Below are 26,863 nucleotides of genomic sequence, written 5' to 3' on the forward strand. Positions count from 1 at the left end.
CAACAACACTAATCAAAAGTGGGACATACTTGACACCAAAAGAATTAATTAATGTGTAGGGCTTGAGTATTTATGCAAACACTAACTTTTGAGTTTGTATTCCTATATAAACACTAACTTTTGAGTTTGTATTCTACATTTAAATATCTACAGAAAATGGTTTATTTTGACGTTGTAAATGTATTGTCACCGCATAAGAGTTCACATTAAAAATACTGAATGGGTGAATGTGTACAAATCTTGTCATGCAGAAAATGAAGGTGACTTTCAAGTGGATTGAATACTTTTGCACGCCATTGTAATAAGGACGAGTGAAACAAGGTACCCCGAAAAGAAGTTTAAAATGAAGTGGGAAGGAGACGGAGAAGGCTATGGGAAGAAAACGTCAAGAAGCTGCTACGATGAAGTGGATGACCCTTGATCAAGTAAAATCCTGACAAAAGAAAGATAAAAGATATCTATGTAAAACCAATGGCTCAAGACCCCAACAGTGGAACGTATAATGGGAGAAGACAGAGTAAGTAAGAAAGCTTCGTTTGTTCCAAGGAGGAAAAAATAGCATTTTTTTGTTCTTTATTTCGCCTTATACAATTTCTTGTATTAGGAATTTGTTAGTTTTCGCATACCCCTTGGGGTCAGAGTGCGAGTTCAGCCATTGTACAGCACCCCTGGAGCAATAGAAGGCTAACGGCCTTGCTCAAGGGCCCAGCAGAGTAGGATCTCTTTTGGCAGTGACGGGGATTCGAACCGACGACCTTCGGGATACCAGCGCAGATCCTTAGCCTCAGTAACAATTGTGAGTACCACCTTACTAACAATTACAACTAAAAGTTTCTGTAAAGGATTGCTGCCTAAAGAAGCAGCATTTAAATTTAAAAAAAAAAATGCGAACACAGACCGACATTCACAGTAAAGTGTTAAACTAATTAATGACACACAGAAATGTTCACAGACTCTCCATCGTTTGACTTACCGCAGTTTATCTCAGCAGCATAAAGAGTTGAGATCCCCCACACGTGAAACCAAGTAAGTTGCTAGAAAGCGAAGACTGCAACTCACCTATCTGAGAAGAGTCGCTGCGCTGGCAAAGTAAATTAGGGACAATAGAGACAGCACGTAATAAATTAACTTTTTACTGATCTACACAGAAACAAAAAAAATCTGCGCAGAAATAGTCTATCCCACAACTTGTGTTCAACTGGAAACCGCCATCTTTGACATGCCCCGCCCCCAATCCACTCACCGTACGGAAGCTGCCGAGGCTCAAGTCTGACTGCAGGGGCCTTGTCGAAGTGTTCGTGTAGTAATCGGCGCCAGCCGAAGACACGACGGTGGAGAAACACGAAGAATTAAAACTGTAGATTATGAAACAAACAAATAAGTCAGTGAATGGATGCAAGTGCAGAGGACGAGCCGGTAAGCTGGTCAGTCAGTCAATCAGTCATTTTCAACCCACTATATTCTAACACAGGGTCAGGGGGGTCTGCTGGAGCCAATCCCAACCAACACTGGGCGCAAGTCAGGAACAAATCCCGGGCAGGGTACCAGCCCACCGCCGGCCACACACACACATATACAGTGGGTACGGAAAGTATTCAGACCCCCTTCAATTTTTCACTCTTTGTCATATTGCAGCCATTTGCTAAAATCATTTAAATTAATTTTTTCCCTCATTAATGTACACACAGCACCCCATATTGACAGACAAAAAAAAGAATTTTTGAAATTGTTGCAGATTTATTATAAAAGAAAAACTGAAATATCACATGGTCCTAAGTATTCAGACCCTTTGCTCAGTATTTAGTAGATGCACCCTTTTGAGCTAATACAGCCATGAGTCTTCTTGGGAAAGATGCAACAAGTTTTTCACACCTGGATTTGGGGATCCTCTGCCATTCCTCCTTGCAGATCCTCTCCACTTCTGTCAGGTTGGATGGTAAACGTTGGTGGACAGCCATTTTTAGGTCTCTCCAGAGATGCTCAATTGGGTTTAAGTCAGGGCTCTGGCTGGGCCATTCAAGAACAGTCACAGAGTTGTTGTGAAGCCACTCCTTCGTTATTTTAGCTGTGTGCTTAGGGTCATTGTCTTGTTGGAAGGTAAGCCTTCGGCCCAGTCTGAGGTCCTTAGCACTCTGGAGAAGGTTTTTGTCCAGGATATTCCTGTACTTGGCCGCATTCATCTTTCCCTCGATTACAACCAGTCGTCCTGTCCCTGCAGCTGAAAAACACCCCCACAGCATGATGCTGCCACCGCCATGCTTCACTGTGGGGACTGTATTGGACAAGTGATGAGCAGTGCCTGGTTGTCTCCACACATACCGCTTAGAATTAAGGCCAAAAAGTTCTATCTTGGTCTCATCAGACCAGAGAATCTTATTTCTCACCATCTCAGAGTCCTTCAGGTGTCTTTCAGCAAACTCCATGCGGGCTGTCATGTGTCTTGCACTGAGGTATGTGTGGAGACAACCAGGCACTGCTCATCACTTGTCCAATACAGTCCCCACAGTGAAGCATGGCGGTGGCAGCATCATGCTGTGGGGGTGTTTTTCAGCTGCAGGGACAGGACGACTGGTTGCAATCGAGGGAAAGATGAATGCGGCCAAGTACAGGGATATCCTGGACAAAAACCTTCTCCAGAGTGCTAAGGACCTCAGACTGGGCCGAAGGTTTACCTTCCAACAAGACAATGGCCCTAAGCACACAGCTAAAATAACGAAGGAGTGGCTTCACAACAACTCTGTGACTGTTCTTGAATGGCCCAGCCAGAGCCCTGACTTAAACCCAATTGAGCATCTCTGGAGAGACCTAAAAATGGCTGTCCACCAACGTTTACCATCCAACCTGACAGAACTGGATAGGATCTGCAAGGAGGAATGGCAGAGGATCCCCAAATCCAGGTGTGAAAAACTTGTTGCATCTTTCCCAAGAAGACTCATGGCTGTCTTAGCTCAAAAGGGTGCTTCTACTAAATACTGAGCAAAGGGTCTGAATACTTAGGACCATGTGATATTTCAGTTTTTCTTTTATAATAAATCTGCGACAATTTGAAAAATTCTTTTTTTTGTCTGTCAATATGGGGTGCTGTGTGTACATTAATGAGGGAAAAAATTAATTTAAATGATTTTAGCAAATGGCTGCAATATGACAAAGAGTGAAAAATTGAAGGGGGTCTGAATACTTTCCATACCCACTGTATACTTATAGGCCATCAATGACGGCACCACAGTAGTGGACAAAAGCTGGTAATAGCGTCCAGCTGCAGTCAGGACAGTTTTAGGCTTCGGACAGATCTGAGCACTTCAGACACTACGATGTCTATAAATTGACGCCCCCTTCTGGAGCCATACCCCTGTTTCGCGGGTGAACTGACGTCTATATTACACACCCCTCAATTCCCTTTAGTTCCTGCACTCAAATGTTTATCCAGCATTTATTAAACTTCTAAACTGTCGAGGTATCTCAGTTCTGCATCCGAAGCAGTTGCTTTGGTGTCATATTGATGTAAACCAGTTTTTCAGTATAAACCTATGACAAACAAGAAAACAAAATGCCTTACCAGAAATATCATTGCCAAAATAAATTCTTAGCTGTTCAGACTGAATTATTTAATGGCTATGACTTGACAGCCTCTGTGTAGTGTGTGGTAAAATGACCAGTAAATTGGAGTCATTTACAGTTTGTACGAGTTGTTATGTCAGAGCCATACTGGAGTTCTGTATACAAACTCTGTATACTATTAATATGCAATTTCCTTGGGTTGTCATATAGGATGATGCCCAGCTGAACTATCTGCCATCTCTGTCTTGTTAACAGTCGTGATGCTGAAGCACATCCGTGCCTGCTATACAGCTGGACCCCTGGCCTCCTACAATCTCAGAGACACTAAAAGCAGGCTGATGTGTTTAGCACACCACTAGGACCTCCAACCATCCATCCATTATCCAACCCACTATATCCTAACTACAGGGTCACGAGGGTCTGCTGGAGCCAATCCCAGCCAACACAGGGCGCAAGGCAGGGAACAAACCCCGGGCAGGGCACCAGAATATTTGTAATATTCTGTAATCATAATTCAGCTAAAAAAACAAACTTGAATACGAGATCAACAGGCAAGAAACTCACTAGAGCTGCAGGTATGTTGAGAACAGACATGAAGACTGCAGAATATTTGACACACATCAGCAAACAAAGAACAGAGGCTGATCTGCAGGCAGAAGGGGGGGACAATGGAATATTAGAAATACATAAATAAATAAACGTTGATAAACAGTAATGAAAGTAATAAAACATACTTTAGGGTTGTGTATTATAGAAGTAAAGATTTAACTTTGACAGTTTATTCAACGTTTAAAATTGTAATACGTTTATAGCCCGTCGTTAAGGTGACTTGTTAGATGTTGGCGACTATTTCATTTGGACATTCAAGTAAACAATAACAGTCAAACATTTGTTTTAATCTGACTGACTCAATTAAGTAGAACCCACACTTAAGTCTACGTCAATCCATTAAAATTAGGCGGACACAAATTTGTATTCATATGTTCATTTAAATTTTCTTCAGACGTTGTTTAGTAACGATAAATATCTCATATCCAAACTTTTATTGTCGTTTTTTTTTCAGAACCGCTAATCATAAATGACGGTGGTAAAAATACCCTGCAGTCTTAATAATGCACTCGACAGAGTGCTATAGTGTAAGATATCAGCACTAGTAGACTATCGTTGCAGATGTATTTCACGAATATACACTCCGTCTCTTACAGTCACTTTATCTTGATCGTCCACCTTTAGTTATTACTCCCACCTTTCTTTTTACGTATCCATAAGGCAATTGGCTAAAGTGGGACATGAATGAAAAATAACACCGATTAGTGATTTGTTAAATAAAAAGTTGATTGACCGCGACGTTTACATTTTTGATTGGCTGATCTGTGCCTGACGTACACAAATTTAATATATGATTGGCTGAAGTCGAAAATGATATTAACGCCCATTTTACTCCGTCTGCATCAATAGCTACTTGCAAAAGTTTACCGCTAACACGAGGGTGGGGGCGTGGAAAGTGGGTGGAGTCAAAAGAGATGCAGCTGACAGGGGCATCATCTAACGGGCATCACAATGTTTCAGGTCGCTGAATCTGTCCGAGGCCTAAAACTGCCCTGACTGCAGCTGGACTCTTGAAAAGTTTTAGCAGGGACACAAATGTTGTGCAAACTTTGCTGCTTCAGCATTTCCAGGTATTTTTTTTACATGTTTCTATGGTATACTGAAGACCAATTATACACATTTCATAAGACTTTTATTGGCAAATACATCACATTTATGTAAAGATTTAATATTTACAGTGTTGACCCTTCTTCTTCTTCATAACTTCAGCAATTCACTCTGGCATGCTGGATATCAGCTTCTGAGCCAAATCCTGACTGGCGGTGATCAATTCTTGCCTTTCCGGTGCTTTGAGTTGATCACAATTTGTGGGCTTCTGCGTGTCTATTTGCTTTTTGAGAACTGACCACAGGTTCTCAGTGGGATGAAGATCTTGGGGAGTTTCCTGGCCACAGATCCAAACTTTCAATGTTATGCTGTCCGAGCCACTTCGTTATCACTTTTGCCTTGTGACATGGTGCTCCATCATGCTGGAAAATACACAGATCATCACCAGATTGCCCCTGGATTGTTGGGAGAAGTTGCTCTTGGAGGACATTTTGATACCATTCTTTATTTATGGCAGTGTTCTTAGGCAGAATTATGAGTGGGCCCACTCCCTTGGATGAGAAGCATCCCCACACATGGATTGTCTCAGGATGCTTCAATGTTGGCACAGTGATACAGGAATAATGGTAGTGTTCACCTTTTCCTGTTCCGGACATTCAATTTTCCAGATGTCCCCAACAGTCAGAAAGAGGATTTACCCGAAAAAAATAACTTTGTACCAGTCTTCTGCTATCCAATCCTTGTACTTCCTGCAGAAGTTCAGTCTGTCTTTGATATTTTTCTTGGAAAGAAATGGCTTCTTTGCTGCCCTTCTTGACACAAGGCCATTATCCAAAAGTCTTCACTTCAGTGTAGGTGCAGATGCACTCACATCCACCTGCTGCCAATACTGTACTGAGCAAGCTCTGCACTGGTAGCAACACAATTCTGTAGCTGAGTCCACAGGAGGAGACGGTCCTGGCGCTTCCTGGACACTTTTAGCTGATCATTTTGTGCCAGGGCCAAAATAAGTGAAAATGGGTTTTTGTGATAAAGTTAACTTTTTATGCTAATAAAGCTCATTGCAATGAATTAATATGCTTCTGATCACTCTGCACAATAATATAAAAACAATGTGAGCTTCCACCACAAAAACTGAAGCTGCAAATTTTGCAAAACACAACATTTGTGTTGCTGCCAAAACTTTTGGCAGCTACTGTAAGCCATCTTTACTCTTTCCAGGTGCTAGATTGCTGCATTTAAAATTATATATTTAAACTAGCCATGTGCGCCCAACTACGTTGCGCGTGTTAAAGTTGTCTGTCAAGGGCTCCCTGTTTAAACGCGGCTGCCAGTCGTGAACTGGGCCCTTCATCGCACAGCATTAAGATTTTTTATAAGGGAAACAAAATTACAAAACAAAACCCTTGGACATTGATTCGATAGGAACGGCCTACTCGGAATCACAGTCCGAATAGTAATTATGTGGTGGTGGAGGAGCATTTCTGGTTCTCTCCGTTCAGTCTGTCTCGTTTTCACGACGCTGTCGTTTCCTGTCACGATCTCTTCTCAACCTTTCTCCAATCTCGCAGGTTGCTTTGTGGCAATCCAAAGAGTAAGGCAATATACACGGAGCAATGGTTATGAAAGGGGGACACATAGGTATCCAGGCTCTTTAAAGCATAAATAGGGATCACTTCACTGACATGTGAGCAAGCCATGGTACAACTGTGAGACGCGCATCACTCGCCGGCTACAACGTAACAATAATAATTTCCGGAACGTGCTGTTACGTTGTCATTCATTTTACCCACTGTCTTTCTTATGTTACGTAGGCACGTACCTTTTATCTTCGGCAATCTCATTCTCTAACCAGGCCTCAGGAGCTAACCAGCATAACACTGTCCACCACCCCTTTCGTTATTCCGGCACATTGTTGACATCCGTGAGTAACAACAATGTACTAAACTGGAAGGTGGTCTACGCATGCGTGGAATTAGCAGACAAACAAAGATCAAGATCCAAATGAAGATTATATATAAAGATTAGTTAATTTAAAGCACAATAATTTGTTTAGTCTGAATGTCTGTGTTTTGAGGTGTGACTGGAGTACTACAGTCTTCAGTAGTATAAGCCTGGAGGAGATTCTTAATGCAATGCCTATGTTTTAGCTGTCTCTCTACTGCCATCTAGTGCTTCTTCTTCTAATTCATTCACGGACAAACAAAGATCAAGATCCAAATGAAGATTATATATAGAGATTATATAATGTGTTGAACTGATGTTAAGCTGTCTTTGTCCTGGAGTACAGCAAGTCAAGTTTACATGTTGTGTACTTAGTACAACGAAATTTGTACATGCATGTCTTCTCAGAACAGCTGGCAAAAATACAGTATAAAAAATAATAAAACACATACAGTATGTGTGAATTTCCCCTTGGGATTAATAAAGTATCTATCTATCTACAGTAAATATGCATCCTATATACACAGTTATATACAAGATGTATTTGTATTCATAATTGATTAAGGTACACAGCATACTTCTTTGTGTTGATCTTGAGCATGTGTTTATGCAATAATATTGGTTGTCAAATGTTGTCTTTGTTTCTCTGTAACAATGTCTTCTGTTTTTGTACTTTCCTGCTGCAAACAAATTTTCCTCTGGGATAATAAAGTCTGCCTAAAGAAGGGATTACTTAAAAGAGAAAAATGAATACAGAAATCATTAGTAAATGAAATCTTGCGGTTGATTTTTATGGGTCAGTTGCAGTGAGCTGTGAGGGGCTGATCCTGTGCTGGATGGAAAACAAATAAAACAAATAAGAGACTTAACAGTTTAATTTTCTTTTTTCAGTTCAGGTTGTGAGCACTTTTACTACACAGGCAACATTTCACAGATCCTAAACTGCCTCCTGCCCGGCCTTGTGGATCCACTAACATCCAGGAACTGCCCGACCTGCACTTGCCCCCGCAAGTCATTCATCTTTAGCAAACCCATTATGTCTCCCACACAGCAACGCCATGAACAGCAGCCTTCATTCAGTGACTTCATCTGTCATGTGAGGGCACTGGGGTGGAACTCTTGTCACAGTACGTAAACAAATTCAGGTAAAGCGAACGTCACATTACACAACTTCTGGTCGCGTGGGGTGTCAAACTTAACAACTGCAGTTGCCGGTCTCATCATCCGAGGATGTCAGATTACATTGGGGTCTCCAGTTTTTTCATTCTAACCCTTTTCTTAATTGGTGACCTGTTTTTGCTGCTAATTAACTCCTTTTCCTTTCATTTTATTTGACTTGTTTTTAAAGATTTGTTCCTCTGAATTGCTTCATTTCTTTTCTTAAATGGCACCCAAACAGAAATGAAATGTGAAGTGAGCGAGCCAACAGGAGACCAACTAAGTCAGGGCCTCAAACTCCAACCAATTTCACTCCAACCAGTTGCTCAATTAGGCGCAGAGTCTTCTTGTTAATTAAACCCGTCCTTTAAATTTCTTTAATAGCAAAATTGATCAAATCTATCTCAGTTTTCCTTCCACACCGCAGTCACTCACTCACTCTGATCTGCCATCTCCATCATCAAGACTCGCTTGTTTTCTCGCCTGTTGACTCTCTTGCCATCTTTGAACTTATTAATAAGTCTAATGCCTCCTCCTGTCTGCTTGATCCTGCCCCCACTTCTCTGTTTAAGACATGCTCATCCATAATTAGTATTCCTATTGCCTCATTGGTAAATGCATGTTTCATCTCAGGTTTTGTCCCTACTGTCCTCAAAACTGCTGCAGTTACCCCAATCCTTAAAAAAGCTGACTTGGATCCTTCTTCTCTGTCCAGTTACAGGCCTATCTCTAATCTCTCTTTTTTGGCTAAGGTGATGGAACACGTGGTTGCTACACAACTCCATGCTTTTCTTCTAGATAATACACTCTATGAGCCTTTTCAGTCTGGCTTTCGTACACAGCACAGCACTGAGACAGCTCCTCTCCGTGTAGTCAATGATCTTCTCCGGTCTGCAGATTGCGGTTCCCTTGATATTCTCCTCCTTCTTGACTTAAGTGCAGCATTTGACACTGTTAACCATGAAATCCTCCTGTCACGTCTCTCTGCTGTAGGCATCTCTGGCTTAGCCCTTCAATGGCTCACATCTTATCTTTCTAATAGGCAACGGTTTGTCACACTTGGCCGATATAAATCCTCCACGTCACCTGTGTTGTGTGGTGTCCCTTGGGGTTCAGTCCTTGGGCCATTATTTTTTCTACTTTAAAACCTTCCTTTAGGTCAGACAAGTAAGCCCACGATTCGCTAGCGAATCGGAAATCCAAGAATGGCAATCAGTTTCTGTTCCGTCCGATATTTGGATGGATGACATATCATGGAGGGTGGGTGCGTCTGGGGAAATGTCATCTATTTCAATAAGCATATCTGTACTAAAGTGGTTTCGTTTTGTGGAGACGTGATTCTGTTGCCTTTGCTGACACCGACTGCTGGCAGAGTGTAGTGAACAGGTTGTGTTGTTTGAGCGCCACCTACTGACTCTGGGAAGCCGCTGCGTTTGACTCTGGGGCGTGCGCCACGGCGCAATATGCGCCTCTGTGGGAAGCCGCTGCGTGATGAAATATCATGGAGGGTATATGTGGTGGTGTGAGCGGTCGCGTCCGGGCGGCTGTACAACCTGGCGTGCACGCTTTACCTCAGGTGTTTTATTCACAGGTCGTAGGCATGGTAAAGTTTCCATTTAATTCAATAACCTATTTGAACTAAAGCGGTTTCTTTGTGTGGGCGCCTTCGTTCATTGTTTGTATCCATGACTGTACGGGTTGTGTCGTCTGGGCACCACCTACTGACTCTGGGAAGCCGCTGCGTTTTGGGAAGCCGCTGCGTTTGACTCTGGGGCGGGCGCTACGGCGCAGCACGTTGTGTTATTTGGGCGCCACCTACTGACTGTGGGAAGCCGCTGCATTTGACTCTGGACTCTGGGGCAGGCGCCAAGGCCACAGTGCGCATGCGTCTCGGTGCATCCGCAGTGCATAAATTAACTGTGGCGCCAAGGCCGCAGTGCGCATGCGTGCGTTTGACTGTGGACTCTGAGGCGGGCGCCAAGGCCGCAGTGCGCATGCGTGCGTTTGACTGTGGACTCTGAGGCGGGCGCCAAGGCCGCAGTGCGCATGCGCCTCGGTGCGTCCACCATGCATAAATTAACTGTGGTTTAGTAAGATAGATTATTCACAGACATGGCCTCAACTTCCACTGTTATGCAGACGATATACAGTTATATTTTAGTACAGACTCCCCTACAGATTCACCTTCCAGAACACTTACTGAATGCATCATTGATCTTAAGCTATGGATGGAAAATCACTTTCTCAAACTTAATGGCAGGTTACTGTATGTAGTGTGTTACTGGTAGGTCTAAAATCCCAACTTTCTAAGGCATCCAATTTCTCTGTTTCTGTTGATGGTCCACTTGTCAAACCTGCTCCTGTTGTCAGAAATCTTGGTGTTTTGTTTTGATTCATCACTTAACTTTGAGCTACACATTAGGTCTCTTTCTAAAATTTCATTCTATCATCTCCGTAACATCGCCCGCCTCTGTTCATTTCTATCCTTTATTGATGCTCAAACTCTGGTTCATTGTTTCATAATGTCTCGTATTGATTACTGTAATTCCCTCATCATCGGCCTCCCTGCAAAATCTGTATTACTAAACGACAGTTGTATAATATATGCACGGATACCAGATGCAGGACGCACCGAAGCGCATGCGCACTGCGCCTCAGCACCCCAAAGTCAAACCCAGCGGCTTCCCAGAGTCAGTAGGTGGCGCCCAAACAACACAACCTGTAAACTAAACCTCAGGTCACAATACAACCGCTGCCCGAACGCGCACACCACCGCATATAAAACCTTCGTTTCGTAATGTTTACCAAGGTTGTATATATGCACAGATGCCAGACGCAGGACGCACCGAAGCTCCCAACAGTCAAACCCAGCGGCTTCCCAAAGTCAGTAAGTGCCGCCCAAACAACAACCTGTAAACTAAACTTGACGTAAAGCGTGTACGCCAACAAGTTGCCATGGTGACATCTTTAAACATTGACATAGAATAACTAGATGCCTCATGACGAGCAGAATCGTACGTCAACGTCGCCGCCATATTGTGAGTGGCACTGCTGTGGAGTGAAGTAATGAATAATGTGCTGCTTGGGATTGTACAAACCGCTGTACGCTCCACACCAGATCCCTGGGGATTACATTTCATAGGTAAGACTGAACAATTGTTTTGGTTATGTTTGGCCGTTAGAAAATCCCATTTTATAATCTTTACTTTAGCTAAGCCAGGCTACGCTAGCAAAGCTATGCATTTATGTGCTCAAGTGAGCCTTAGTTTAAATGGCACTTTTGCCACTCGCAAGAAGGCTGACGTATCGTGTCTACTGGGAAACACAGTGAATGCGGCGTCTATCTATATATGTGTATGTATTTAAACCTGAGGTAGAGGTGACTACTGACAGTGCCAGCAGTCAGCTACTCCACAGTGCCTGCGGTCAGGGGTTCAATTATGATTCCTAACAGCAAACGACGTCTAGCTATCAACACACCCATAGAAAAACAAAAACGAGACTGCATGGATAAAAACAATGAACGAAGGCGCCTACAACGCGCTTCTGAAACACCAGAACCAAACGAGTCGTGGCTCCAAAAAGAAACAGCTTTTACTACAAATATATTTATTTCATTAAATGAAAACCTACCCAGGACGCTCCATGATATTACATCCCTTCAAAGATTGGAGGGAACAGAAAGTTATTGCCATTCTTGCATTTGCGATTCTTTAGAGAATCGGGGGTTTACTGGTCTATACAGAAGCTACAGTACATTCAGAACTCCGCAGCCACACAAAGCGTTCTGCTCACATCTCCCCTGTTCTCTCCCACCTTCACTGCTTACCAGTTCCATCAAGGATTAAGTTCAAGATTCTGCTTCTCCCCTTCAAAGCCCTACATAGCCTTGCTTCCCTCTACCTCACTCAGCTCCTTACACACCTTGTCGCTCTCTCGGGTCCTCGAGCAGTCATCTCCTCACTGTGCCACACACCAGACTCTCCACTTTGGTAGGCAGCTCCTTCAATGCTTATGGCCCCTCAACTCTGGAACTCTCTTCTTCAGTCTCTCCGAGTTTGCTCCTCTTTCTGCACTTTTAAATCGCAACTGAAAACTTTCTTCTTCTACAAACTTTTGTCATCTGTGTCATTAATTTTTTTACTCTATGTAAAGCGACCTTGGGTTTGTGAAAGGCGCACAATAAATGTAACATTATTATTATTATTTTTTAATTCCATGGCGTGTTGCTGCTCTCATGGTTCAATAGCAGACATTTTCAAAATTGTTGATTTGTCTCTTTTCTAAGAGCACTGGTAAAATATTTTGGGGACCTGAGCAGATCGACATTCCCGAGACCTTCATCTTTCTTTATGATGGACACAGTTCACTGGTCATGTTTTGGCTCATTTTGTATCTTATTATTGTTTGGCCGCTCAAATCAATTAAAATTAATTCAAAAGAAGTTAATTAGCAGCGAAAACCAGGTCACTATCTTAGAAAAGGGTTAGAATGAAAACCTGCGGCCCTGCAGGACTGGAGTTGGGAACCTTGGATTACAAGATTAGTAATCGCTGGGAAGTTAAATCAGACGGCCGTGTGTCGACTTTCCAGCACAATTTCACTATTGAAAGTATCACAAGCTCAATAGCGAGCCGTATGACCTGGCGAATGGTTTACAGGTATGGGGAATTCAGTAGTAATCTTGCCTCTTTCTTTTCTTCCACTCCTCCATGACGACATCACAGAATTGGTGAATGTTAGAGACCTTGCGCTCCTCCACCTTACGTTTGAGGATGGCCCACAGATGTTCAATTGGGTTTAGGTCTGGAGACATGCTTGGCCAGTCCAGCGCCTTTACCCTCAGTTTCTTTAGCAAGGTAGTGGTCATCTCGGAGGTGTGTTTGGGGTTATGTTGGAATACTGCCCTGCGGCTTCAGTATGTCAATGTACACGTTGGCATTCATGGTTCCCTCAATGATCTGTAGCTCCCCAGTGCCAGCAGCACTCATGCAGCCCTAAACCTTGGCACTCCCACCACCATGATTGACTATAGGCAAGACACACTTGTCTTTGTACTCCTCACCTGGTTGCCGCCACACACACTTGACACCATCTGAACCAAATAAGTTTATCTTGGTCTCATCAGACCACAGGACATGGTTCCAGTAATCCATGTCCTTAGTCTGCATGTCTTCAACAAACTGTCTGCGTGGGTTTCCTCCGGGCGCTCCGGTTTCCTCCCACAGTCCAAAGACATGCAGGTTAGGTGAATTGGCGATTCCAAATTGGCCCTAGTGTGTGTTTGGTGTGTGGGTGTGTTTGTGTGTGTCCTGCGGTGGGTTGGCACCCTGCCCAGGAGTGGTTCCTGCCTTGTGCCCTGTGTTGGCTGGGATTGGCTCCAGCAGACCCCGTGACCCTGTACTCGGATTCAGCAGGTTGGATAATGGATGGATGGAAGAAGTCACACTGCAAGATGCAAACCACTAGTTAGCAACAAAAACAGGGAGGTCAGATTACAGTTTGTGAAAAAGGACTCAAAAGAGCCTGCAAAATTCTGGAAAAAGGTCTGGACAGATGAGACAAAGATGAACCTCCATCAGGGTGATGGCGAGAGCAAAAAAGGAACTGCCCAACATACTAGTACATCTGTTAAACATGGTGGTGGGTTATTATGGCTGGTACACTTCTCTTTATTGATGATGGAATGAATTCTGTGGTGTATGGGAACATCTGCTCAAGTTTCAGCAAGTGGCTCCAAACCTCGTACAAGCGAACGCACACACACTAAAAAAAGTTCATTAACCCCAACAAAAATTCAAATTACAACTTGCATAATTAAGTTTATTTTCCACACTGGATGTTAAGAGCCAGTAACCATTGTTTTTAATCCATTATCTACAATATATACAAAGTGTGCGTTTATATATATGTCAAGCGTTGGACATCAGCTCTCATATACGTTTGTATTAGTCTTCACAAATAATGCTGAAAGCAATGTATACAGTCTGACCAAAATTAGAAATTAGCTATTAATGTACCACACAAATGGTTAATGTTTTCAGGTAAAAAAGCATTTTTTTTAATAAGATGATTTCATATTTGTCTTAATAATACATTGTGAAAACCACTGCAGATTTAAGAATTTACTTTTGAAATAAATTACAATGAAACCTGGGGGGTGAAAACATAACGTTTTGCATCAAGTTTTTTTTTTTGTGTTTTTTTTTTTATGTTTTATTTTTAAATTCCCCACTTCCTTTACAAAGAGCAGGGAAAGTCAAAGAGAGGGGGGAAAAAAAGACGTGTAATAAAGGCAGCAGTGAAGTTTCAGAAATTAAAAAATCAATTCTTTCGGAGAAAAAAAAAAATGCTGTGTGTCACAGTGTAACAATTTACACATCGCTGCTGTCATCTTTGGCTGGGGACAGGCTGGCCAGGGAGCTTACAGTCAAAGCTGGTAAAGCCAAGAGTACAAACCCAGTGCAGGAATGTGTTTAGTCACAAAAAGTACCGCCAGACATGTGACAGCAAGTCCCATAAAAAGACTGACAAATAAAAAATAATTTCTACAAAATTTGATCTAGTAGCAACACCAAATGTCTTTTTTCTTCTTTTTTATACAAAGCCAAAATTCTTGGTCTTGATGGCTAGCAAAAGTTTTTGTTTAAGAATCTGTTTGGAGGAGTAGAGTGGCACATATAATCGAGATATGCAAGTATTTGCAGTTGGCAGGTGCTGGTCATCCGGAGGCCGAATTGTGATTGATGGCATGGGCTGAAAACCCTCCTCACTAGCTGGTAGGGATGGGCTTGATGTCCAAAAGTAGACCTATATTAAAAAAAAAAATTTAAAAAAATTAATATTTCATTATACTGTGATGTTTTCTGAAACAACTACGAGCATGGAAAAAAAAAATAAAAATACTGTAGCTCTTGTCACTATTAGGTATAGAACTGTTTAATGCTGATAAAAATATTAAAAAGACCTGGTAACCAGATGGTGGATTACAGATTATTTTGGAAGGGGAATGAAAACACAACTATATGCCCCCTTGCCTATAATTATAATGATTTTAAGGCATCTCAGAAAGAAATAATTTTAGCAACAGCAGATATTTGGTATATACCTTAAAGGAACACTCCACCCAAAAATTGTACTTTTTTATATGTTGCTCACCCCATGTACGGTGTTAGCTGTTGTCCAGAAGAAATACATTTAATCTTATGTTTTTCATGAAGAACAGAAAGTAAAAAAAAAAGTTTCTTTATTATATAAGCCAATAGTTTTGATTTGAAGACCCGCCTCTCCCTCTCATTCAGTCATTGGTCAAGAGTCCTGTATTCAATTCAAAAAGCGACTCAGGTGAGGCTTTAGTATCCTGTTTATGGTATGGGCAGATCATTCTAAAAGCATTTAAGATATTGCCTAAAAAAAGGCATGCTTTTTGTACATTTTGAGCATATGACTGGATAAATTGACATGTGGATTATGTGACCCAAGTAAAGCGAGATAACAGCATTTTCTAAACCTTTTTTTTTTTAAATCATCTTTTTCAATTTTAAGGATATACAAAACCTGTAAACACAAGGCTTCAGAATTCCAGTAAAACAGCCTTTGGTTATCGACTTCAGTAATTGTTTGTGACTGGAGATGGTGCCTTACTCACTCCCGTATGTCTTTAATACGTCATGTATGCTTTCACCACGTTCATCACATTTTAGTTGTTATACTAGAAACTACCACTTCAGCTTCAAGAGCCCAAACACTCACAAATGTAATGTTTGCCATTCATTTCCAGCAATAAAGTATGCTGTTTTTAAAAGCCCCACTAACAGCACGTCTCTGTGTTTATACACTTCTATTAATACATTATATGTCATATTATTTGAGAGATTTGCTTTGTGCTTTAAAGTATTATGACTTGAACCACCTGAACGTCTGGGAAATGTGAAAGTTTTAATGCAACGAGTAAATACATTTTAGTTTGAAATTAACACATATCACAGGTCATGTCATCACTGTTGTAGACTAACCACAGATACAAAGATGGGCACACAGTTTCATCTTGCTACAAATATAGCTGAAGTGGCCATGTAGAGTTTACCCCGTATGAGAGTGACTGTGTGTGCACGTGGTGCCTTGTTGTTTTTTTTTTTTTGTTTTTTTTTAACTTTTGTCCACGGTAGCCAGGACAGGAACAACCCTCCTAATGACCATGAACTGGATAAATAAACCAGTGTGATGAACGGCCAGCGATTCAGTCCAGCCAAGACATCCCTGAAAGAAAAGAATGGAAGGCGGCAGCCTTTTCAGGACACTGCCTCCCCCGAGACGCTAGGTGGCAGCTCCTCTGGACGGCAACGGTTCCCCGGATTCCCTCAGGGCATCCTGGGACATGGAGTTCGTTTCCTCAGCCCTGTTGGGTGCCGTGGGTGCCGCCAGGGGGATCTCACAAAGAACCTGGGGACTCTTACTGTAACTAAGTACCTGGAAGTACTTCAGAGTCACGAGGACGGAAGCCCGCAGTACTTCCAGGCTACTTGAGGACAGATAATGCGGCGTTTGACCCGGGAGGAACACTTCCGGGTCATAGATTATTTAAAGGACTGCTGAAGACCCAGCAAAGAGAGCCGGAGTTGGGTGGTAGAGCGATGAAGCTGCTGGGAGGAGTGGAGGATTGTAATTATCGATTATTGTTTATTATTATTGTTGTTATTGCAGAATTGTGGCAAGTGTGGTGGTTTGTGCACTGTATTGTGAAGAAAATTATTAAAATTCTTCTTGGTGTTTTTACAAGTGTCCTGGACGTCTGTCTGGTGGGTTTCACGGGACAACAGCGCCTCTAGTGTCCACACTAGTTAGAAAATAGATGGATGGTAGTATAGACAACTGTAGTCATGTTATCATTAGAGGATACATGTGAAGCTTCCATTCCATTACTGGGGCTCTGTATGGAACTGTATTTAAAGCAATTAATCTCACTATCATTTTAACTCATCATTCAAATGTTTGACACTATAAACTAAAACAAATACAACTCACAACTTAGACACATCATTGTGATCTCAGAGCAGGCATAAATCCTCTTTTTGTTTCTAAAATAACTCCATAAAGTAATAAAAGGAGCAGTAGCAAAAGCCTTTTTTGCTTTGAAAGAGCAACAGAAATTTCCCACTTTAAGATAAAGCATGTGAGATTTTTAAATAATCAGCGTGATTATCATAATCCCATGCTGAAATAAAAGCCCTGCTAACCAAGGCCAAACCTGCTCCTGTAGGACCTCAATTAAGTAATGACACTTGACAGAAGCAGTGTTACAGTAAGTGTCATTGGCCTTTACATACCATATACCGTAGCCCACAAGTAAACCATACATAACCATACAAAATTCTGGTAAAAAAACAAGGTTAAACTGTTAAGGAGAAAAAAAACTATAACATATGGATTAAATATAGCTTTTTACAATGAAGGTTTGAGAATTCTTACCAGGTCTTGTCTTTCAGTGATGCTCATCTTCTCAACAATTGACCAAAACCATCTTTTAAACTGCAGGAGCTTTTCAGCCGTTTCCCCTGTGTAAGAATACAAGTAAAATATGTCATGTTATGGCCAAGTGCCTTGGATTAAATGAGGGGGTGTAACTGATATTTTATTAGAATAATTAATAAAAAAAAATAAAAGGTGATGATGTAGATAGATGATTATACCAGCATTTTATCTGCCTTAAATCTTAGCCAACACAAAGCCTTTAACACAACAAAATATTTAATAAGGCCTTTGCATCGTTTTAATGCATAATCTGAGTAAACATTTAAACTCTCCTTTGAAAGTGTACAGTTCAAACTCTATTCTTCAACTCATTAATTCACTAAATATCTAAAATATTGTCTGTACCTGACTCATCATTAAATGATGTAAAACTGATTAACATCTGTACGTTGACTTCACCACAGCCATTCACCAGCAACCGAAAATCTTCTGCTGTAAGATCTTCAAGGGAGTTTTTAGGAAGCACATCCAGAAGACCTTTTCTCATTGCCTGTAAAAATGTCAAACATTCTTTTTTTACGATTGAGGAGAATTCTGTACACACAAAGCTGGAACTCAGTCTTTTTTTTTTTATTATAAATTACCCTTCACATATCAAACTAAAACAATATCACCATTCACAAATGACTTGGTGACATTTTACTGTTTTCGCCACCCAGCATTAAATACAAGTTTAACTCCATTATTACTTCTTTAGTTTCAGAAGTTGAAGTGAAGAAGAAGAAATTAAAGGATGAAGCGTTAGACCACAACTGGGCCATCTCAAACTTAAGGCATTCTAAGGAAAAAACATTCTAATTGGCTGAAGGTTTGTCAATATAGCCCAACACAACAAAAATGAAACTTTAAATTAAGCTATTGCTAAAATGATATTTTTTATAGTGTCTTAAATACATTTCATAAAAGTCATTGTTGAGAACAGACTATTTTCCAGTATTCACTGCTTACTAAATATTTTGTATAACTGTCGTTCATTTCCGATGACACACACAAATGCACTGGGAGCAGATTAAGTCTGGCTCCTGTTTTAGTTCAAGTACCCTTGTTCTGAATGCAAATGGAGTTATCCATGAAATTTAGTATCTCACTTGGTTTTTGGGAAAGCCTTCAATGAAGAGATACATTGTGGTCAGCGATTTATGCATTTTTTTTTTTTTTTTAGTTTTGTGCAACACAGTTTGTTATTTTTTTTAAGCAAAAGATACAAAATGTTTATGCCAAGACTTGTTTTAGAGTCAAAATAACAAACAACATGAAAAAGGAATTTAACTTTGAAGTAAATAAATTGCAATTACAAATGCAGGTGTAAAGGCGAGTCATTTTAAGTTGATTCTTAACTTGCAGTAGATATTGGAAGTAATAGGTGTGACAGTTACCGCTTTGATAAATAAGTTTTCAGAGCAACATGAGGCAACTAACAAAGTATCAAGGAAACCAAATAATCTCATAACTGCAAGTGCACTAGACAGAAAACACTGCAAACGTTACATAACTTGTCAAGAAGAACAGGCTCAAAAAGAGTGACAGCATATGCCAGACCTGCACAAACAAAGAGATCCTACTCTTTATTAGATCCGTGATATTAATGAACTTTTAGGTGTTTGTTATTTTATCCACTCCATACATAATATGGAAGACCTCACACATAATGATAGAGAACATTAACCGAATATCAAGAAGCAAAAAGAAATAAGAACTGTTAAACAAGTATAATTTGTACAGGAAAAAAATATAAATAAAAGCAGATTAACAAAACAGTCAATCAAATGAACAATCAATCACAATAATCCCCCCCGTAAATATCAATCCATTATGCTTAATGTACCTAATGTGAAAGTAACTGCTCTTTCCTCTAAACAAGGCTTCTGGTTTTCCAGTGCTAAGGGTTGGTGCCCATGGTACCTACCCTTTTATGTATTTATTTATTTTTGTTGTTTATTAGTAAGCCTGCCTTTCTGAACACAAGTGATCTAACTGAAACTGAATAGTGTAAATAAAATCTTGACATAGTATAGAACCAATGTTTCCATTTCTTTAGTACTAGGGTGTTGTACAGTGTTAGCTATTATGTAGTGAGATTGGCTAACTAAAAAGATTACAATATGCAAGCCTTCGAGGCAATTCAGGCCCCTTCTTCAAACAAAATGGCCAGAGTTGCCTCAAAAACTTGCATATTGTAATCTTTTTAGTTAGCCTATAAAAGATCCATTTCTTTATTAACGCTGAATAATAAATCTAACAGCATGATTGAAATCACAGTGCCGTTTTCTCTTCATATTCTGTGGCCATGAATCTGGATACATTTCTGCCTGTAAAAGGTATTTTAAGCCTTTTCCTCCACAGTAATGCAAACAAATGGCAATCCTAGAGACAGGCATGTCCTTGGCAAGGATCACTTTCCCAACAGACAGAGGTGAAACATCTATGAACAAAGGCTAAACCTCTGACAGAAAGAACTACATCAGACTTTGTCTGCACAAAGTTCAGTAAAGACGGCCACATAAGCCTACTAAGTAACAACAGACGCTGCATTAGAAGCTGAACACCTCGCTCAACTCCATAGTCTCCCAAGGATACCTAGTACTAATGCAGGCTTAAGTTTGAGGTTGTGTAATTTTTTTTTTAAAATGTTGCTCAATTCCGCTGAAGTAGTAGTGTCTTATAATTAAGTATCTGGCACATACTATAGAATGGGTTGATCATCAGCACTTGCAAATGTAATAAAACATTATTTGTAAACAAAAGGCTGCAACTAGTAACTATGAAGAATGTACTTACATGAAGTGGCTGTTCTGCTACTACTAACATGCGGTGCTCTGCATATTTTCTGACATACTCATATACATTCAAAGGTGTTACTGGTATATTTACGCCACCTGACAAGAGTTCCACCTGAAAAGTAAAAAAGTTTAATAAATTATTTTTCCACCCCAACGTTATTTTGTCATTGAGGCCTTCCATGGGGGGAAAAAAAAAAAGCTTTTTAATTTTTTTTTTTTTTTTTTTTTAAATGCAGTACTGAAGCCACAGCCAGATAACCAAATTTACAGAGATCTAACTACCGATTTATGCTTTGTTTTTAACACATCCAAAAACAAGACTGACTGCAGACAATGCCTTTATTGAATTATTTCCACATTAAGACAATAGTCATACCTGTCCTCCACCTTCCTCTTTACAGAGGTCAATTGCAAATGCCAAATCCATCGCTGCAAATACTGCTTCAGCATCTGTGCTTTGTGAAGCCAGAATAAGCTGTCGTAAACTTTCATACATCACCGGGTCAAAAAATGCAAAATCGTGCCAGTTAACCTGGGAGGAAAAAAATGTAAATAATTAAAATAAAATGGAAACTGTAAACACACATAGACAAACAGTCTCCCAATTAAACAATTCTTACCTTTCTGCCTAATAACACTTTAATAACGTGTCTGTTTAATGTTATAGGGCACAATTCATTTTGCAGCAAACATAATCCAAGTATCCTATGAGAAGAGACAAAAAAGTTTGTTTTGCAGACTTAATTTTGTTATATTCATGTCATTTGTGCAACAAACTTTACTCTACAAGATACAATATATACACAGGATATTTCAATTCCCAAAACCTACAGTGCATCCGGAAAGTATTCACAGCGCATCACTTTTTCCACATTTTGTTATGTTACAGCCTTATTCCAAAATGGATTAAATTCATTTTTTTCCTCACAATTCTACACACAACACCCCATAATGACAACATGAAAAAAGTTTACTTGAGATTTTTGCAAATTTATTAAAAATAAAAAAATTGAGAAAGCACATGTACATAAGTATTCACAGCCTTTTCCAAGAAGCTCAAAATTGAGCTCCGGTGCATCCTGTTTCCCCTGATCATCCTTGAGATGTTTCTGCAGCTTAATTGGAGCCCACCTGTGGTAAATTCAGTTGATTGGACATGATTTGGAAAGGCACACACCTGTCTATATAAGGTCCCACAGTTGAAGTCAAAGGATTTGTCTGTAGACCTCCGAGACAGGATTGTCTCGAGGCACAAATCTGAGCAAGGTTACAGAAAAATTTCTGCTGTTTTGAAGGTCCCAATGAGCACAGTGGCCTCCATCATCCGTAAGTGGAAGAAGTTTGAAACCACCAGGACTCCTCCTAGAGCTGGCCAGCCATCTAAACTGAGCGATTGGGGGAGAAGGGCCTTAGTCAGGGAGGTGACCAAGAACCTGATGGTCACTCTGTCAGAGCTCCAGAGGTCCTCTGAGGAGAACTGTCCAGAAGGACAACCATCTCTGCAGCAATCCACCAATCAGGCCTGTATGGTAGAGTGACCAGACGGAAGCCACTCCTTAGGGCACATGGCAGCCCGCCTGGAGTTTGCCAAAAGGCACCTGAAGGTCTCTCAGACCGTGAGAAAGAAAATTCTCTGGTCTGATAAGACAAAGATTGAACTCTTTGGTGTGAATGCCAGGCGTCACGTTTGGAGGAAACCAGACACCGCTCATCACCAGGCCAATACCATCCCTACAGTGAAGCATGGTGGTGGCAGCATCATGCGGTGGGGATGTTTTTCAGCAGCAGGGACTGGGAGACTAGTCAGGATAAAGGAAAAGATGACTGCAGCAATGTACAGAGACATCCTGGATGAAAACCTGCTCCAGACTGGGGCGACTGTTCATTTTTTAGCAGGACAACGACCCTAAGCACACAGCCAAAATATCAAAGGAGTGGCTTCAGGAGAACTCTGTGAATGTCCTTGAGTGGCCCAGACAGAGCCCAGACTTGAATCTGATTGAACATCTCTGGAGAGATCTTAAAATGGCTGTGCACCGACGCTTCCCATCCAACCTGATGGAGCTTGAGAGGTGCAGCAAAGAGGAATGGGTGAAACTGGCCAAGGGTAGGTGTGCCAAGCTTGTGGCATCATTCAAAAAGACTTGAGGCTGTAATTGCTGCCAAAGGTGCATCGACAAAGTATTGAGCAAAGGCTGTGAATACTTATGTATATGTGACTTCTCAGTTTTTGTATTTTTAATAAATTTGCAAAAACATCAAGTAAACTTTTTTCACGTTGTCATTATGGGGTGTTGTGTGTAGAATTCTGAGGAAAAATATGAATTTAATCCATTTTGGAATAAGACTGTAACATAACAAAATGTGGAAAAAGTGATGCGCTGTGAAATACTTTCCGGATGCACTGTAAATTAGGCTCTAGTGTAAAAAATAGTCACAAAGTCATAAACAACACCCATGTTATTTAAATCCAACTAAATTGTAAAACGGTCAGCATGATGGGTTATTAGGGTATCCCTTCTATCTCACAAAGCCAATATCCTGGATTCAAACATACACTGTTTTCTATGTGGGGTGTTCCCATTCTCCCTTTGTCAGTGGGTTTTCCTCAAGGTCCAGTTTTCCTAAACACATACTGTACTGTGGTTAACTTGACTGATAACTTCAAATTGCCCCTGGGTGAGTGTTGGGAGAGTGCGTAAGGGTCCTGCAATGTACTTTTCTGTATTGTATATCCAACAGCTACCTTTTTAGGCCTTCTGCAATCCTGAATTGTGAATGTCATGTCAAATTGTGCAACATAGAACTTCAGACCTGAAGTTTTTCTGTGGATTTCAGTGTAACTAGTGTTTATTAAAAACCTTCAGTCCTAATGACAAACCCCTCTGCAAATTTCATCTTGTCAGTACTTATGTGAGAAAAGGACTTTCAAAAAAATGCAGTTTCTCTTCTGTTCTTTTTCCGGTTTTCTGTGGTGGCCATTTGCGCCACCACCACCTAATCAAAGCACTGTGATGTCCGTACATTGATGGATTAAAGGCCAGAAGTCCACATGGCCATCATCATCAAGTTCTTCCATGTGAACCCTGAATACAACAACAACTGATTGAGGTCATTTATTTTAGGTAGAATGCCTAGAGGGGGCTGGGTGGTCTCGTTGGTTGGAACACCTGTAGATTTTATTTTTTTCTCCAGCTATCTAGTTTTTTGTTTGTTTGTTTTTTTCTGTCCTTCCTGGCCATCCAACCTAACTTTTATTCTATGTTAATTAGTGTTCCCTAATTTTAATTATTTATTTGGTGGTCTTTTCTCTTTCTTCATCATGTAAAGCACTTTCAGCTACATTATTTGTATGAAAATGTGCTATAGAAATAAATGTTGCTGTTCTTCTAGAGATTCTGGAATTGGTAGAACCATCTACAACAGATCCTCAGCCTCAGCAAATTCAGCTTTAAACGAATTTGCAATAAATAATAAAGGAAAAAATGAAAGGAAAAGTTCAAAGGGAACTGGTTCTGCATGGAACAGTGTGATTTGTGTTATATTTTACAAAATGAGCCTCTCATCCTTTCTATTTGTCTCAGTCACTTCAACATCTCCCATGCTTTTATGAGGCAGAACAAGAAAAGCGGAAACATCCACCACGGACAACTGATCCCTCTCATCCAAGCTATTATGGGACGTATCCAACTCCCCTCCTAGGATTCACTCAGTGTTGTGAAAAGGAGAAGGATGCATGCACTGCTGTACTCTTGTTCACCCACACCACCACACAGAAGGGCTTGAGAAACTTAATTTGTCGTGGTGTCAGAATCCTGCATCAGCTGTACGCTTTACCTCTCTGTGTAGGTGGAGATGTAGCCCTCTAAATGGTCACACCCAAAGTGGTATGTATAATTTGCTGTCTTACTCACTGTATGTATCTTCTTATGTCTAGATGCAAATTTCCTAATTTTCTTTTTTAAATGATGCTCAAAGTCTGTCTATACTGAACGGAAGCGATATGCTTTATCTGCCTCTGCTCTAGCTTTGTCCATGGAGCCCAAGTTGCACACAAAACATTAAATACAAGGTACTTTTGTACTGTAAAGCTGCTGATGTACACTTTTATGGGAAACATCTAATGTATAAACATAACTAACTCTCTCGTAAGAAGGCGACTCTACTATATTTCCAGAAAGATTTTATATGTATGTGTAAAAAAAGACCCACACTCCAGCCCAGGTCAACAATACAGTAAATCTGCCAATATTTTCTTAATTATTTTGGTTTTGTCCATTTCTAAGCAGCAGACTTCCATTAGATAGTAAGTTACATTACTGCCATATGTGACAAGAACAATAATTTTTTTACCTTCCAATATTGCGAAAGCAATTGAGTCGGGCCTCTGTGTTTTTACCAGGCCTCGGTGAATAAAAGCCTCGCTTTCCAGGTTGATAAAAAAGTGGTGCATTGTCATCTCCATCATCTGCATCATCCAATTCCATATCAACAACACTGCGACTAGAACCGTGCCGCTTTCGATTTTCTTGCTACAAACCAACAAAATAATTGACGTTATTAAAAATGAAGTTTCTGGGATTGTCTCCATTAATTTAATTTCCAGAAAAGGAGGGCTTCCAGCCTAGAAAATGACACATATACATTTTATTTTGAATATCTTTACGGCTAAAAACTTACAAACCTGATTAATTCATCTACAATGTACTCTTTTAAGCCTGCTTGTGCGACACAAGATGCTAACTTTACAAATCCCTTTGAAATATTTTGGATTCTTGAGTAGGTCTGCAGAAGCACAGCAAACAAGTCATGACACCAAAATTCACATTAGGTACCTGATGTATCAGACTTGGATCTAAAGAATACTAAACTAATACAGTTTGACTACTTATGGCTCACACTTCTACTAAGGCAAGCACAAAAAGTTGAGGCGTAACCTAAAGTGCCCGAGACAATTGGTATCATTAGTATTAAAATAGTTGATTAATGTGAAAAGGCAAGTTAACAAGTAGTATACTTACTTGTGATTTGTCAGAGGTGTCTAGCAGTCCTAAATCTAGTATACTATCAGCACCATTTTCCCTTCAAAAATAAACAAATAAGCATTTCATGACAAAAAAAATGTGATGTGGCCACCATAAGACTTTCTATATATTTACAACATAAGCACAATATATCGTATGAAATTACCAAAATGTACAAATTTTAATTCCCTTTAAAGGCAAACCTATTGTGGTAATTGAATATAGACCTAAATGTAAGCAAGGTTTCTTTATAATTAGTGTTTAGCTACTGTGACTACTGTGTTTATTAATTGTGAGTTCAGCCCAAAGCTCAAGCTTTTAGTCTTTAAAGTTGAAAAATTTCAAACACCTTAAAGTCCTAAATTTGAAAACCAAAATGTGAAAGTCTTAGCAGGGATTGTGCGGTTGTTGTTATCACCTTTAAAACCTTGAAAGCTTGAAGGTGAATGGCTGGAATTCAACCAATACCTAATCAGCGGTTTAAGACAAATGAGTGAAAGTTGTCCCCCAAATTTCATTAAAGGTATACTACACATAATATATATATTTTTTTTATATGTTACTTATCCCAGTAATTTGTAGTGGTTGCCTAGAAACATTTTTAATGTCACATTATTAAAATGTTGTTTATTGCCTTTTTGACTTGGAGTCCCCCTTCTTCAAATTATTTGTTGGTCAAGCATTCTGTCTTCAATTCAAAAAGTCACTTTAATGAGTCTTTGGGTTTTCAGTTTACAGTAATCCCTCCTCGATCGCGGGGGTTGCGTTCCAGAACCCCCCGCGAAAGGTGAAAATCCGCGAAGTAGAAAACATATGTTTATATGGTTATTTTTATATTGTCATGCGAGTGTGCGTCAGGAGCAGTGAATGTCAGAGAGAGAGAGAAAAGCAAACAAATCAATAGGGCGGTTTGGCTTTTAAGTATGCGAAGCACCACGGCACAAAGCAGTTGAAGGCAGCAGCTCACACCCCCTCCGTCAGGAGCAAAGAATGTCAGAGAGAGAGAGGGACAGAGAAAAACAAACAAGCAAAAATCAATACGTGCCCTTCGAGCTTTTAAGTGCGAAGCACCGTGCAGCATGTCGCTTCACGAAGCAGCTGCACAGAAGGGAGCAACGTGAAGGTAATCTTTCAGCATTTTTAGACGAGCGTCCATATCATCTAGGTGTGTGAACAGCCGCCCTGCTCACACCCCCTCCGTCAGGAGCAGAG

At 40.5% G+C, this 26,863-nt stretch overlaps 2 protein-coding genes across 9 annotated transcripts in view; both read right to left on the reverse strand.

The window, feature by feature from the left end:
• Positions 1-1,294, reverse strand: part of cdkal1 (CDK5 regulatory subunit associated protein 1-like 1) — an 848,634-nt gene extending 847,340 nt beyond the window's left edge. Inside the window, exon 1 of one of the 3 annotated variants that reach the window (XM_028817287.2) lies at positions 1,244-1,294. The gene's annotated coding sequence lies outside the window, so the exon portion shown is untranslated. Of the gene's footprint in view, positions 1-973; positions 1,202-1,243 lie in introns of those variants that run through there. The other 2 variants (XM_028817286.2, XM_028817284.2) reach the window with 2 other exon arrangements.
• A 12,818-nt stretch (positions 1,295-14,112) lies between these two features.
• Positions 14,113-26,863, reverse strand: part of ubr5 (ubiquitin protein ligase E3 component n-recognin 5) — a 128,540-nt gene continuing 115,789 nt past the window's right edge. For all 6 annotated transcript variants that reach the window (XM_028817294.2, XM_028817293.2, XM_028817292.2 and 3 more), the window contains 8 exons: positions 25,649-25,709; positions 24,981-25,159; positions 21,248-21,332; positions 21,004-21,159; positions 20,626-20,739; positions 18,193-18,337; positions 17,785-17,870; positions 14,113-15,126 (listed from right to left, as the gene is read on the reverse strand). In XM_028817294.2, the coding sequence (XP_028673127.1) occupies positions 14,914-15,126; positions 17,785-17,870; positions 18,193-18,337; positions 20,626-20,739; positions 21,004-21,159; positions 21,248-21,332; positions 24,981-25,159; positions 25,649-25,709 (1,039 nt within the window). In that variant the 3' untranslated portion in view covers positions 14,113-14,913. The remainder of the gene's footprint in view (positions 15,127-17,784; positions 17,871-18,192; positions 18,338-20,625; positions 20,740-21,003; positions 21,160-21,247; positions 21,333-24,980; positions 25,160-25,648; positions 25,710-26,863) is intronic.

This window comes from Erpetoichthys calabaricus, chromosome 13, assembly GCF_900747795.2.
Source record: "Erpetoichthys calabaricus chromosome 13, fErpCal1.3, whole genome shotgun sequence".
Taxonomy (NCBI): Eukaryota; Metazoa; Chordata; class Cladistia; order Polypteriformes; family Polypteridae; genus Erpetoichthys; species Erpetoichthys calabaricus.